The 16,100-nt window shown below is 43.0% G+C and overlaps 1 protein-coding gene across 2 annotated transcripts in view; it reads left to right on the forward strand.

Annotated features, from left to right (window-relative positions):
- The first annotated feature begins 400 nt into the window (after positions 1 to 400).
- URI1 (URI1 prefoldin like chaperone) overlaps positions 401 to 16,100 on the forward strand; it is a 43,170-nt gene continuing 27,470 nt past the window's right edge. The window contains exons 1-2 of one of the 2 annotated variants that reach the window (XM_074157911.1): positions 401 to 774; positions 13,322 to 13,356. In XM_074157911.1, the coding sequence (XP_074014012.1) occupies positions 703 to 774; positions 13,322 to 13,356 (107 nt within the window). In that variant the 5' untranslated portion in view covers positions 401 to 702. Of the gene's footprint in view, positions 775 to 4,264; positions 4,444 to 13,321; positions 13,357 to 16,100 lie in introns of those variants that run through there. The other variant, XM_074157912.1, reaches the window with a different exon arrangement.

The raw sequence follows: 16,100 nt of genomic DNA on the forward strand, positions 1-16,100 counted from the left end.
GACATATAGCTCTGTGTTTATGTGTACCTAGAATTGCTGTAGGCCGACCAAAGCACCTGCTGCTCCATCCCCTGAACCTCAGGCCTAGGCGCCTGGGGCCCGCACTCCGACAAGTGCAGGACCGGGGGCACCCGGCCCGCAGGGACCGAGGGGGGTCCGAGCACAGGCCGTGCCCCGGGGGAGCCCGCCGATCGCCCCCGGAGGGCTGCCCGAGACCGTGGCGGCTGCCGGTGCCCCCCCGCCCCCAGCCGGCCGCGGCGGCGGGGGGAGCCGGCGGGGCGGTGGGCGCCGGGCCGGGCGGTGGGTGGGAGCGCCCGCCTCCCGCTGCTCGCAGCCGGCTGCCTCCCGCGGGCGCGGCGCGGCTCGGCGGGCCGCCCGGCTGGGCCGGCTACCCAGAGTGCAGCAGGCAGGCGGCGGCAGGCACCGAGCAGCCGGCGCTCTCCCGGCCCGCCGGCGCAGCGGCAGCCGGGCCCAGGCGGCGGCGCGGCCCAGAATGCGAGTGTGAGATGCTTCCCCCGGCAGCGGCGCCCCGGGCCCAGGCGGCGACGGGCCCCGCGTGGATGCGGCTCTGGAGCCGGCGCTTCGCCCTCCACAAACATTTCTATAGGACTCATTCGCCCTGCTGAGGAGATCGGCCCGGCCCGGCCCGGCCGCCTCTTCCCCCTTCGCCGCCCCCTCCGCGCCCCTCACAGACCGGCGGCCATGGAGGCCCCCGGCGGCGCCTCGCCGCTCAGCCCGGCGCTGGTGGGCCGCCTCCGCCAGGAGCACGAAAAGGTAAAAAGGCCGCGGCCGCCGGGCCGGGCCGCAGCGTGAGGCGGGGGGCGCGGGCAGGGGGCTGGGGCGGCGGGGCTGGGCTGGGCTTGGCTGGGCCGGGCCGGGCCGGGGTTGGGGGTGGGGGGGGTGACGGTGGCGGCGGTGGCTGCTCCGGGCTTGGGGAGGGGTGGGTGAAGAGGGGGGCGGGGACCCCCCCCCCTCCCCCACGGGGTGGCGGCCCCTGGGGCGGCACGCGGCGGGGCCTGCGCGTGGCGGGCGGGCACGTGACGGCGGTGACGTCACATTTGGCGGTTGAGGCGGGTCGTGGCCGTGGCCGTGGCCGTGGCCCGGGGTGGGGGGGGAACGGACCCGGGAGCGGGCCCGGTCGACGCTCCCCCGCCGGGACACCGCCTCCCCCGCCGGGACACCGCCTCCCCCGGGAGAAAGGGCCCCGGCGGGCCCTGGGCTCCGTTGGCAGCGCGGCCTGGCCGACGTGCCCGTTACCACGGCGGCCGCCGGGCGGCTGTCCCGGGGGTTCGCAGGAGCCGGCTGGGGAGGCCCTGACACGCCCCGGGGACCGTTACAGTGATCTCGGCGTAAAGCGCCTACACACGGCGCTCCCTGAAAAACCCGTTTCCCCCTTTTTTCCGCCTCGCCGTGGCTTTGCCGGTCACGCACCTCAAAGCACGGTGCTGCAGGTGGGCCCTGCGCAGGGCCCAGGGGTGTCTCTGAACTGGGTCATCTCACGGGCCAGCTTGGAGAGCCTCAGAAATTAATGGTTCAGGACTTTGCCTTAAGAAGCATTGATGGTGTGTGAAATGGGTTCAAAGGAGCCAAACTCCTGCAAAAGTGATCCCTGGGAATTGGGAAGGTGGTTCCACATGTGGCCGTGGTACAGAGCTGGAGGTGGCTCTTCCTGCGGCTCAGGCAGGATCTGAGGCGAGGGGACCCTCCTAATGTCACGAGTGCGATTCTGGGCTCTGTGTGGGTGCGGGGGGTCACTGTGGAACTCGTGGTCATGTGCTGTGTGTTATCTGTACACTTGCCCAGTCTGCACGCCTTTCAGTTTGCTCAGTTTTTCTCATATGATTAGATTTTTTTTAAAGCTGCATGTAAGGTACACATTAGTTTTAACGGAGGACTTAATCTTCAGTTTGTATTGCTTTGTCACACGCTGGTTTAGTTAAGAGTAAGAAAACCGAGTAACGTGTACGTGGTGTAAAGAACGTGCCTTGTCTGGAATACTGCGTACACAAACGTGTCTGCTTTGGAACGGCACACTACATCACTGCGAACAGACGTACGTCTTTAACCAACTGACCGTTAATGTGGATGAAGAGGATCTGCTGGAATACTCTGCATCATCCCTTCTGCGCGGAGAGTAACCCGTTACACCGATAATTGGTGGTGGTAACCCGTCTGCCTGGGCCCCTTCGGTTAATTTTCAAGGTGGTAGAATTTGGTGAAGAATAATTTCTCTGGTACATTAGCGTCAGTCTGGCCTGATGCGTAAGCGGGCGTCTGTCGTAACCACCTAGAATTATTCCCAGTTCGTGGTAAGAGCCCCCTGTAAGCAAGTTTAAGAGACTTCTTAAACAGATCTGCTCCAGTGGAAAAGAGGCCCAGGAGACCATTAATTAAGCCTCTGTTAGGCTGATGTACCAAAATTATATTTTATCATAGGGAAACTTTACATAATTTCTGCAAATTGGCTAAAAAAAATTGAACACTTCAGCTTCAATATGAAATTATACTAAAGAACTACATATCTTGGTTACAATGGAGCGTCATGATGAAGATATAGTAGACGTTCCCTCTATGCAATGAATATATATAACTGGATTACAACAGTATTTTCAGTTACGAAAATACTGTATTTTAAGATGGAGGAGGTCTTTTCATTTCAGCTGCCTCTTTTCAGAGATTCGTATTTTTCTCACAAAATTACGAAAGTTGAAGCCTCATGTTTTGGTCTTGGCACAAAGATGAGGGAGAATTAGTTATCTAGTACTTTGGTAAACTAGTAATCATAGTATGAGCATCATAACAAATAGTAAAGGTATTTAGCCAGAACTATATGTATACTGACATTTAAGCAGGGACATACGTTTCTTCTAATTACTGTGATGTTGTGCTGTCCCAGTAACGCTTGATTAAGTATAAAGAAACCTATTTATTCCCATTAGTCTGAAGGCAACCTTTAGTGTAATAGTGAAATGCAGCGTTATCTAGCTGCAGAATTAAAGATAATATTTGAATCAAAGTTGATGATTTTAACATCCAGGCCATTGTGCAGCCCTGGCTCAGCTAAGAGTTTGAGCTTTTAAGTGCTAAAGAGCTTCTCTGGAGAACACGTGAACTGAGGCTTCCTTCCTGTTTAAAAATATTAAAAGAACAGGATGTTCATGACTTTCTATCTCTGATCTGATTGAGGCTGCGACTTCCAGGTCTAGGACCCCTGGTGAAAAGTAATTTTAATTCTTGTTGAGGACTGCTTGCCTGTTGGACAGATTTCATCTTGTTAATTTGTAGTGATAGTAAGACCAAACTGTTAAAAGCAATTTTCAGTGCTCCCACTAAAGGCACTTTGTATAAAAACATGACTTAGAATGTGTATCTTGGGGATAAATTATAGAAGAATATCTAGTAATTTTCATGATAAAGACCATCATTGGAAGCACAGTGCCTGTGTAAAGTTTTGAATATTTCTGTAAGAAGAATATAATGTATGTATCATGGATTACTTGCAAAAGCAATATACGTTAGCTGAAAATACCGAGTTAAATCTATTGCAAGTTAGTATAGGAATTATAAAATGAATATTTAAATAGGTGGATTCTCATGCTATAGAGCCTGCTTTAAACATAATATTTGATATACATTTATTCCTACAGTCAAATGGGTTAGGATTACTAACTGATAGGAAGTTGACAAGTCAGATCTGTATCATTTGGTAAGACTTGTGTAGACAGTGAATTTACAGCAGGCTGATAAGTTCTATAGTTTCTGAGCAATGCAATGAAGATATGTGTAATGGGAGACATTACAGAACCAATTAGACCCAAGAGACATTTGTAGAGTGCAAACACGGGCATCGAGAATCTAAAGGATTCCAGTCTTTGCTGGCAATTGGATTTTTTTCTTTTTTTCTTCATTGCACTGACAAACACATTTTTTAATTTTCCTTTTAGGAAAAATAGGACAAGGAAGTGACTCTCCTGTCACTCATCATGACAACAAAGCACAATTAGATTTAGTGTAGCTATTACCGTAGCTCATTGGCTGGTGTGTATTATGACATATTCTTAATTTTTATGAATTTATATGGTGGAGCTGTATGATCTTTAATTTCCAAATTGTTTTCAAGATCCTGGGTAGTTGCAGTTTTTTACAGTTAAACAACTTGTAGGTTGGTTATGGGGAAACAAATCTGAGAGTCCTAAACTTACGCTCTTTTAAATTGTTTTCTCCTTCTCTCAATCTTTCTCTCTCTCTATGAATTACTTCTGAGGCTGGCTGCCTCTGTCTAAGCCTTTTTCAAGTAATATCTGTGCTATGAAATGGGCAACTCGGCAGTTCTAAAGCTGTTCCTGCAGTCTGAAGAAGAGCAGCAAGACTAGGGTCTTGTACACTTTGCTCCGCTGCAGGAGCCACTGGAAATCTGGGACTGCTTGCCTGCGGACGCAGCAGGTGAGATTCAGTGTGCTTCCCAGTGCAGTGTCTCCCAGGTTACTGCACTTTTTCCAGCCTACATCCATGTAACAGAATCTAGAGAGAGCCTGGGTGCGAGACACCAGTGCGGTAGGACTTCATTTTGCACAGTAACTCTTTGAGGAAAGTTAACAGTGTCTGAAGCTTGGTTTGACGTGCTCCTTTTTAATAGGACCTGTCTGAAGCTCCATTTGCCGTATTTCTTTTTAAAAGATACATGGACAATTACCTCTTCAGAAACTTGTGATGGCATCCACTCTACCCTGTCCAGTGCTTTTTCGTAAGAGTGGGTTCCGATAACATTTTCTCATGTGCTGCTTTCAAGTGTTAAGAGCTAATTCAGTCATTATCTGGAAGCTTTCAGTGTAATACTTCTTGTTCCACCAGTGTTAATTGATCATCACTTTTAATTTTTTATAGTCAATATTTGTCTGTGTTCTTATTAGTATGAATTAAATTGCCACTAGTTTATATAGCATCAAGAATTGTGAAATAAATTAACAGCTCTTAAAATAGTTTTTTTTAATGGTAATTACAGTCAAACTATTCACAAAAGAGCTTGAAGAGCGTTGCCTTTATTCAGCAGTGGACAAGTCTGTATATGTCCTGCCTCATTGGTAACTGAAATGTGTTGACAAGATTATACCCACAAAATTTAAATGTTACTAAATTGTGCTGCTCCTATAGCTGTCTACAGATTTTGTAAGTAGGTGGAGTGACCGTGGTACTGTTTGGGAACCGTCTTCAGCATCTTTGCAGGTCTCCATTCCAGAAGGTACACTCATAACCTGTCTCCTCGGGTTGACTTGGGTACCCCTTGCTCATGTATTTCTTTCCTCCTTTGAGATTGTGAAATTGTATTTTGTTTTAACCTGAAGCTCCAGTCCTGCAGGTGGGTGTGCTGGCTCGGAGCTTGCCGTCTTGAGCCCCTCAGAGCAGCAATTGCACCAAGACTTCATTTTCTCCTAGTGGGACATTAGGACACTGGGCTGGACTGTGCAGTTGCTGGTTTGTGGTTCCTCTTGCCTGTTAGCACAGGCTGCAGTTTCCCTGCCATGAAAAGGGTGAATTGAATCCCTCCACCGCTTTTGTGCTAATATTTGTGATCAGGCTGCTGTGGGGTGAGAGGAGCCCAGTATGGCCAAAATGGTCGTGTCAAATGGAGCACGAGTGTGACAGGGGAAACGCAGAGCCAGCGGTGGGTGGAACTTGACTGGCCCTTTGAGCTGTGGCCGTGCTCATACCGAGTTAGAGCTGTTGTGAGCAACAGTCTGTCACTTGTTCAAAAATTTCATTAACAATCATGTGAGTTATCCAGGAAGGAGGTGACTTTAATTTGGTGGCCAACTTTTTAATCTTTAGGTGTTTTTGTGACTGCTCGTTTCTGCCTTTTAACAATTTTAGGGTGGCACGTTTGTGACACTGCTCAGTGACCTGGGCTGGGATCCACCTTAAACCCAAACTTTGTTGTTGACTTTCTTGCTTCTTTTTTCTTGCTGGGTTATTTTTCAGCTGGTGTGCTGGCTTAATTGATTGTGCAGTGTCACAAATGTCTGCCAGCAGATTGTGTCAGGGTTGGGAGGATGAGACGGTGGAACCGAGTAGCTGGAGACAGGGAGGGACGATGGCTGGTTTACTCAGGACTGCGGCTGAATGTTGAACCACAGCCTGGAGGTATGTCTGTGAGGCAGGTGCCACGGCTCACGTCAATTTGAAGCTGGTTAACTCAGGTATTGCTAGCAGCATTGTTCTTGCACCATAGACTACGTCAAAGCTTGCAAAACCTGCTTGAGATGTTTGGTAAGTTTAGATCATGGGAGTTCGATGCTTACGTTGTCTGCTGCAGTCTTGGTACCTGAGCCAGCTTGGATATGGCATAGCCACATGAATGTGTTTATATGAGATAAAGCTAAAATACTGAGTTAGGAGTTTCTCGGAGCTCTCTCAAGATGAAATTACATGACATGGATACTGATTTGCTACCGGGGAAAGACGAGACCTTACTCCAGTTTGTTCCTCGCTTGTACCAGTTCAGTTGGTTCAGAGCCAGTTAAACTCCCTCACTCAGTGGAAAACTTCCTGCTGCCTTTGGGATTTTTGCTGGGTTTGTGGGTGGAAGTGACTCCCAAAGGGGACTGACAAGCAGCAAAACAGCATCAAGGTGGTGGGAGCTCATGGGTGGAAGTGAGGAAGAAGAGTGCTGGCTCCTGTGAGCTGACATTGCTGGTCTGGCTGTCCCAGGGGAGTGGGGACAGTGTAACTGTGCGTGAGCAATCACTGCAAGGTAAATATAACTTATTTAACCTATAGCCACAGCAGTGATCACAACATAAAGTAGTCTTGAGAGGGCATAATTTCCCAGCTGGCAAGGAAGAGAGAAAGGTGTTTTCTATCTGCTGTGTAATTCTTGGATGTTTCAAGTAGAATTTTTAAGCTCTCAAAAATACTTATGGTCAGAACTTAGTTTATATTTATTGATAAAAAATAGTTACGTACTACTTTTTCTGCAAAACTGAGACATCCAGTTGTGTGTGCACAATTAATATAGAAATAGTAGATCTTCACTTGTTTTCTTACAGACAAAGGTAAAAATTGTGGTTATATTTTGAAGTAAGAATTTTTTTCCTTTAGAAAGAAGTGTTTGCCATGATTCAGATTTCTTTCAGTCTCTCTTTTCCTTCAGTATTCTTCCCAAACACTTCTTCAAAAGGCAAAACTTCCCACCCAAAGGGGGTTTTATGTTAATAATTTGTTGAAATGTAGTGTTTTTGAGTAATATGATTTAATACATGAATATGAGAGCTTAGAAATGCTTTCTTCCTTTTCTATTAGATCATACAGTGTGCCAACAGACTGAAGAACTTTTTAATAGTTTTATTTCAGTTTTTGATTGAAAATGGGGCTCTAGGAAAAACAATTGTGCAAATGTTAATTCTGTCTTTCTCCATCAGTGATTGCTGTGTTTTAGGCAAGTACTGTCTAGTTTCCTAGAGGAAAAAATGAAAATTCATTTTAAATGTTTATTTTGCGTGTGGCTTGTTACAGCCTTGCTACCAAGGGATGATTAAATATTTGACCACCCATTAGTGTTCTTCTGTAATGTAAAGCCATATTGTGAACCGGTTATTTCATCAGTAAACTTTTAGGGTTTGGGGGTGCGACAGAGAAATCTCACGCCTGAATTGCGTGGCAGAGTGGCTCTTGATACTGCAAACATTTACAGATGGAGGCAGCTCATGTGCATGTATCAGCTGCAGTAAATACTTGCGTGTACAAGGTTAAGCAGTTAAAACTCTGCAGAGTTGGAGTCATCTGAATTAGGTCAGTAGTGGAAATTATCTTGGATTTATCATGGGCCTTGCAAACGTGGATCTGCATTTCAGCAAACCAGCATACACTTCCACTGCAGTGCGTGGAAGGTTCTGAACAACAGAACCAAGGCTGAGACAGATCTTTACAGTCCCAAATGGCAGGGACAGTGTCCTGAAGGCAGATCATTGGCTTTAGACTTTATTAGACCCTTACTTTAATTACCACCTCATTACTTGCTCTGCTTCCACAAAAAGTATTCCATACTGTCATTTTCCCTAAGTAACTGGAAATGTGATTGAAAGGGATGTTTAAAGTGAGACTAATTCAAGATTAAATAGTCACAAATTATATTATTGCTACATGTAAACAAATTACTTGCATATCTGATTTTATTCAGATTACTTTTCAAGTGGTAAATAATGCTTTATCACTTATATAGTGCTCTTACATCTTTAGAGTGCTTTTCTCACATTAATTAATCATCATTAAACACTCTGAGGTGGGTAGGTTAATACTATTATCCCCATTTTGCAGATGAAGAAATGTAGACTGAGAGGTTGTGATTTGCTCAAGGCCATAGAGAAGAAACAGAATCAGAGCTGGGATTAGATCTGTGTCCCTAGCTTCTAATTTCAGAAGACCAGCCAGATTGAGCCACAGTTTCGAAGCGAAGTATACAAGTGTGCTCGTGGAAACAGCACACGTTTGCTTGGCCTCTTAGATACCTCACTTGCAATTTTTAAATGGAAACTTTGCTTTAGTGCCATGCTGTGCTGTCATGGTTTGGGCATGCGTATTTCCACGTTCATACCTACAAGTGTGGAAATAGCCGCTCATCCGTTTAGCAACTCTTCCAAATCTGATGGAACGTTTTTATTTTTAAAATTCTCACTGACATCACCTTTCATCTTAAAAATACCAGTTTCTAGTTCTTTAGGCTTGAACATAATTGTGTGACCCGGGTACAGCAGGTTTAGCATTGGTACCCAGAGCTGACTATAGGTGGTACCATCCTGGCTCTGTTCCTTATAATTTTTCAGGATCTGAGACATAAATGCAGTTCTGACTTGGCAGTTTGCCTCGCTGCTCTTCAGAGCAGATGAGAGAGAGGATTGCCCTCTGTGTGCTAAACCCGTCACCTTTGTAGGCAGTGCCTAGCTGATGGGTAAGAGAGAGGCGTTTGCATGCCCTCCACCTTGGAGAACCACCTCAATAAAACCAAATAGTCTTGGACTGGAGAGGAGAGCAGAGCTATTTGTGTATCACCTTGATAATCAGAAGCACCTCAGAGTGCTCGTTACCTTCAGCTGTTAGCAATGGGAGCATGTGCAGAGCAACAGGTAAGGAAACATGAGATGGAAGAAAGAGGTGCCCTTGTGAGGACTGGCTGGGGAAGGGTGGGTTATTGAGGAACAGGTTAGAGACCTGTGGGCACCTACAGGTGAGAATCAGCTTCATGCTCCAGCAACCTTCCCGCCCGTCTTCATTCCCAAGTGATTCTAGTGCCTGGTTGTTGAGGTAGGAGATGTGGCTTCTGTTTCTAGCCCTGTTCCTGACCAGTGTTAGTGGTTAAGTTACTCAGCCTGTAAAATCAGTGCAGTGCTTTCCAAACTGCTCTGTGCTTTAATTCATGGAAAAGTCTTTGAGCTCTTTGGGTGGAAGATCCCGGAGAAGGTGGAATGTAAATAGTTAGACTGGAAAGAGAGAAACTGTTGAAGATAAAATCGTTGAATCATAGAATGGTTAGAGTTGGAAGGGACCTTAAAGATCATCGAGTTCCAACCCCCCTGCCATGGGCAGGGACACCTCCCACTAGACCAGGTTGCTCAAAGCCCCAACCAGCCTGGCCTTGAACACTTCCAGGGATGGGGCATCCACAACTTCCCTGGGCAACCTGTTCCAGTGCTTCACCACCCTCACAGTAAAGAATTTCCTCCTAATATCTAATCTAAATCTCCCCTCTTCCAATTTAAAACCATTACCCCTTGTCCTGTCACTACATCTCCTGACAAAGAGTCCCTCTCCGGCTCTCCTGTAGGCTCCCTTCAGATATTGGAAGGCTGCTGTGAGGTCTCCCTGGAGCCTTCTCTTCTCCAGGCTGAACAACCCCAGCTCTCTCAGCCTGTCTTCATAGGGGAGGTGCTTCATCCCTCTGATCATCTTCGTGGCTCTCCGCTGGACCCGTTCCAACAGGTCCATGTCCTTCCTGTGTTGGAGCTATCTGCTTTCAGACAGCTAAGGAGGCCTTTGGCTGTACAATACAAGTGTTTGGGGGTGATTTGGAGTCACTAGCCTGCAAGCTGCCCTGTGTTCCTGTAGCACGATGGAACTGGGGGATACCTGGAAGATGATCCCAGGTCTAAAGCTGGTCCCTGAGCTCTACTGCTTGTGAAACCTGGAGACAAGACATTCCCTAAAAGCAGCAACGTACTCTTGCCTTTAAATAGCTCAGTGTAGTAGTAGTGAGAGCAGAACCAACATGTAATCTCCCACTGTAGTGGTTTGGTTTTTAATCCAGAAGGAATTACACTTTGGGTTACAGGTGTGCTCCCCCAGGGCTGTCCAGAGGGCTGCTCACGGAGCTTCTAGGGATGGCTCTGTCCCATCAGGGGCTTGAGCAGCACTAACTTTAAAAAGTTGCTGTTGGAAGAAAGGAAGGAAACAAGATATTTGCCCGTTTGTTTTCTTTTAAGACTATGGAATGCATTTTCCTACAGTGGATCCTGTTTTAATAACCAGAGCCATGATTAGGTAATGTTAAGTTTGCTGCAAGAGTAGTATAATAAATATTTTAGTAAGGAGATAAGCCATTGATAACCACATGCATTCACACTCATACATTTTTATGCCTAAAAGGTGAGAATTCAGAGTTTATTGATACCACCTCCACTACGATGTCTTAAAAGTAACGTGTAGTTGGTGGCACTAGCTGTCCAGACAAATTGAACTCAAATGAACAAACAAACAGGTCATTTATTTTATTTACCCTGAAAAGAATTTTCATTCTTTAATTGTAACTCTAGATATAAATTATGTGTGGAAGATAGACTAATGATTTTCCCATGTTTGATTAAAGGCAAAGAATCAAAGATTTGTTTATATATTTATCTATTTGTTTCTTCGCTGTGATAAAACCAGTTGTTATCCAAACAGTGTGACTGACCTAATAAAGGACATATGCATAATTGATCTCCATCTGTTTTTCAATATTTATTCTCACTCTATTTTTTTAATAGAGTTCAGTTCCACAAGTGCAGCCTGAAACATTCTTAAGGTGGTTTATTTTAGCACTTCTGTAAAAGGTCTCATTTTATGCTGGCCACTGAAACGAAAAGGTTTGTTGCTGGTTCCACCCTTTAGTATCCCTTCAAGAGAGATTATATCAAAGAAGAAGAATTAAATTAAAATTGATTGGTGTTATTGATTTTTCTTTTTTTTTTTTTTTTTTTTAAAAGGGGATAAAGGGTGATGGAAACAGCATATGCCCCTGTGCTGCTTTACTGATGGACTATTTTTTAAAAACATAAAAAGCATATGTGCCCAATTTACATATTTACTAATTAAAAAAGCTTCCTGGAAACATTAAGTAGACTATCTTCTGTAACCTTTAACATTGTAGCTAATGGATATAGCCTGGAAATTTTCATAGAAGGTCCTCTAAATAATGTAAATGATTATGAATGTGTAACTAGTTAATATGCAGCTACGAAAGGATTATCATGTAGAGGTTAATGAACATGCTGCTCTTATGGTTTGCAGGGCTTTTCTTTTTGTGCTTTTAGCTCACTTCATGCATGGAAAGTCATGTATTGGGAATGGAAAGCTTCCTGCCTTTTCCATCTTCATCTGTAATGGGGCAATTAAACTGGAACTTTCTTAAAGGATTTCATAAACATTTTTGTATGCCTAATTATGCTGTGTACTTCACAGTCACCACTAAATCTGAAAGAATGAAGGATGTTGATAGAATTGGCTCTGACTCTTCTACTCGTTAGTGGTGGGCTCCATTGTGTGTCACCAGTGCTACCAAACGGGGCTGCGCTCTAGGTTTTAGACCTTTTACGGAAACTTTACTTTTAAAATGGGCTTAATAGTATGAATTGGATTTCTGAGTTGATGTCCTGTAGAAGTCTTAACCTTAAAAATAGTTAGCTTGTACATTAAGGGAGACATTTGCCAGGCATTTGATTTGTAGGAGTTTCAAGCAAATGATAAATTCAAACTTGTTTTACACGGGACGAGCTACGTGGCTGAATTTCCTGATGGATTATGAAATAGCGTAACCACAAATGTAGAGCTGATCCTTTTCATTTAAGTACTTTGCTCTGTTTAAAGAATTATTAGCTCACAAAGTAGTCCCATTTTTTTTTTTACTTCTATAGGAGTAAAAGTGCGGGGTCTGAGATCTGTTCTGCAATAGCTGCACATATGCTAACTGAAAAAAAATTGTCTTTCATTCTGTTGTTTGGAAAAAAAAAAAAAGAATTATCTGCTCCAGTGATTTCAGTGGTACTTGAATGTATGTTAGTGTTTTCTTTGCAAATTTTCTCATTAATTGCTTTCAAATGTTAGCATTATTTTGGCTATAGGAAAAACGAAATTTGTAAAAAAAAAAAAGTCTAGAAAATGCTTATATTGAGAAGATGTCTAGACGTATTTAATTGCCTCATGGGTTCATTGCATTTCATATAATTGAATGAAATTGTTTGTGTTATATTTTTGGTAACCATTATTCAGAGATCAGAATACATTTTGAAAGACAAAATCTCTACGTAATTATGGCAGAGAAGGTCACAGGTTTCAGCATCTTGTCTGTTTGCTGTATTTACGTAGTCCAAAAAAATGCAGTTAAAAAAGAAAGCATTTCATTTTAATAATGCTCTTTATTTGGTAAATTATTTTGGATCTCTTGGGAAAGCCTGTGGCATAAAGAAATAAGTGAAATATTCGGATTAAAACTTCCTTTTATTTTTGACACCCAGAAAGAACAGAGGGGAAGCCAGCAGCTCATAATGGTGCCAAATACTTTTGTATTTAAACACTGCAAAATTAATTTGTGCTTTTTCAGATTGAAGTGGCCAGTGGAAACATTGGTTGATGTACTGATAAAGGAAAAAATGTTTTTGGTGCTGCGGTTCATTTGTTTTTGTTTTTTAATGAATGAGTTTGGAAGTTACATTGATGTCGTGTTATAATTTATGTTGTTTTCTTATTCTGTAAACCTGTAACTGAAAATAGATCTCCAGATTGCACAAACTACTACTTATCTTATGTCGTGTGTCACCTAATAGTTATGGAGCAGGTATTGTACCAAAATATGAATTGAAAAGCTGTAATTTTTTCTCTGGTTATCAGTCTGCATTAGGGTGTGATAAAGTGTGCTGCTTAAGAACTACCATTCACTTGGCTTTCCACTGACAAATAAAAATGTATATAGAGACACCAGCAAATCTGTAAAGCTACTGTTCTAGTTTCTGATGCATTGACATTGCAGCTGTGTGCTTAGCCTTGTTTTTTCATGAGTAGTTATCTGTTTTAATGACAGGTGGTCACTAGCTGCCAAGAAAAAATCCAGCACTGGTAAGTGAAAAATGTTTGATTACATGCTTAAAATACTGATGAGTAACCTAGTTGTATTTTAGTAAAGTACTGCCATTTATTCTAGTGATAGCCAAATCCTACTAGAATCTTTTGGGGATTATAGTTAGCGATCACTCAGAATTATTGAAGTGTACTCTCTTTAAAATGTATATATTTTCCACTGATATCATTACTTTAAATCACAAATACACTGAACCTTAGTGTTTATACTTCTGTTTTAAATACCTAGCTCATTCGTCATTTTACCCCAAGTAACTTTGCGGGATGAATGTTTAATTTGCCTGATTGGTGAAAAGGTACTCCCAGGGTAGAATTAATTATTATTCTTGTTTTCTTTATAACTATGGAGCAGGTAGGGAAATTCTGCTCTCCCCCATGCAGATGTGCTAAAACAATGTGAAAGTAATGTTTTTCTGTTCTTCCCCCCCAGTAAAGTATGTGATAAAGCTTAGTTTGTAATGCTTAGAAAGAAATGGTTTGTTATGTAAAAAAATTATCTCTGGGCACTTTTTTCTCTGTTGGCAATCTATGGTTAATAGAAAGCATGCTTAGTAAATAATAGTTTTGTGTGGCATCTGAGGAAAATGTACATTTAATGGTGAATGAAATCTTATATTATGAGTTACTGTGAGATATAGCAGTTGATCTTACCGATATCAAATTACAATACATCCATGCTGTGTTTACCATGATTTTACTGAGAGAACAACAGGAGCTGTCTTGATTATTGTCTGCAGGGTTATTGCAGAATCACAGCAACTGCCCCTTTAGTGGTGAGATTAAACCTTTGGTTATACACCATCAAGCATATAATATTTTAAATTTATTTTAAGAGGCTTTTTCTTCATGCCTGAAAGATCTCCAAGCAAATAATTTATATTTAGTGTGTATCAAATGTTTTTAGTTTAAATGCACATAGGCTGCAAGGACTGGATAAGAGGAAGAAAATCAAGGCAATCTATACACATCATCATATTAAATTCTGACTATTGGCTCGCAAAAATAATCTAAAACTAATATGTTTCATTTATGTTTAAAATTCAGAGACTGCATTAATTTTCAATAAGGGAAATATTATTGAAGTGCCTACTGGTGCTGCTCTGGTGGAGTTGGGCAGAATATTCCCAGCACAGGTACTTTCTCAGAAGCTTTTCAGTGTCCGAACCAATTTGGTCCCATGTCAAATTACGCATGTACATTCTTTCACTAAGAGACGGTATTTTTTAGAAGTAAACTAATTGACAGAAAGCCTTAAAATTCAAACAGATTTTGAAAAGTTTGGAAAATTATGACGCTTATTTCCTCTTACAAAAATGGCTGAGGTTTGTGGAGTGGGGTGGGAGGGTTGGTCGTGGAAGGAGGAGTTGCTCGTGTGTTTGCTTTTAAGCAAACCCTGGCCGCGGCCCCATGAACTTTGCGGTTTTGGGCACAGAATATCAAAAGGAAAACCCAACTTACTGATGGCTTTTATGTAGAAAACCAGTTTATACAGCATCCATACAGTCCTTATAAAAATTATTTAAAATTTAGTACCCTTATTTAGATCTTGATTGTGCAAGAGCTGAGTGCTCTTGTTTCAACTGAGTAATTTGTTCATATAAGACCTTTTAAGTAGTCAGTGACACAGAAGAATGTTAAATAGAATTGGGTGAATAACAATAGGATTTTAAAATGCTCAGCTTCAATATATTTCCATTAAATTATTTTCTTTTTTCATTTTTTTAGTATACTTCTTGAAGTATATTTCTAAAGCTGTGAATCCAATAATGGGTCTGGTATGGGATTAAACATTGAGACATGCGTTTCCCCTTCTGGGGACACATTCATAGCTGGAGTCCCGACGTTCACCCTCCCTGTTCCCTTTGGTTCTTCATTGCCTATGGGGAGTGAGCGTAGCGCCAAGCAGACCCCACAGCTCGTCTCACCACCAGCCATAGGCGAAGAGGGAGGTCAGCTTCCTTCCTTAAGTAATGCTGTTTCAGGGCAATTAATTAAAAGGATTGATTTTAATTTTCTTTATCTTGATGGTCCAGTTCAGGATGCGGCTGCACTTTTAGAGATTCCCATAGTGGAGGTTTGGTCAGCAAAGAGCACCAATCCCACTGAAAAAAAGAAACATACTTTGCTCTGTAAAGCAAAATAGCATTTGTAGCAAGTGATTTCTGCTGTACCTTAACCAGATTATTCAGTAACGGGCAGCAGTCAGACCTTAAAGGCAGTATCTGCTTTTCAGATTAATGAAGAAACGTTGAGTGACTTTCAGCCATGAAATGATGGGAATGTTTAATCCTGCTGCCAGTGGGGGGATTTTCATACCATTCTCTTCCTATGGAGTCTTCTCCTTATGTTTGAGACATGGGAGCGTGTTTGTTTTTCAGCGAGGAGTTGGAGAGCATCAGTGTCCGTTGCTCAAATACAGATCTCTGCGAGGCAAAGGCTGGATTCTGTAAATATCATTAAGTGACTGACTGTTATTGTTGATGCCAAGTTGTTACTATATCGCTTCTCCCCCAAAACATCACAGTGAGTTCTGTTAAGATTCATGGGTTTGGCCTTCCTCTTTGAAGGAAGTGAATTATATTTTCACTTTGAGGTGGGCAATGGACAGAGAAACTTGCCTAAAAAAGTCTGGGAGAAATCTGCTCTCACACCAAAGCAGCAGCACGCATCTTTTGGAAATCAGTTATATAGAATACAGTTTTAAGGTCCAAGTGGCATAAAAA

This window comes from Numenius arquata, chromosome 13, assembly GCF_964106895.1.
Source record: "Numenius arquata chromosome 13, bNumArq3.hap1.1, whole genome shotgun sequence".
Classification (NCBI taxonomy): domain Eukaryota; kingdom Metazoa; phylum Chordata; class Aves; order Charadriiformes; family Scolopacidae; genus Numenius; species Numenius arquata.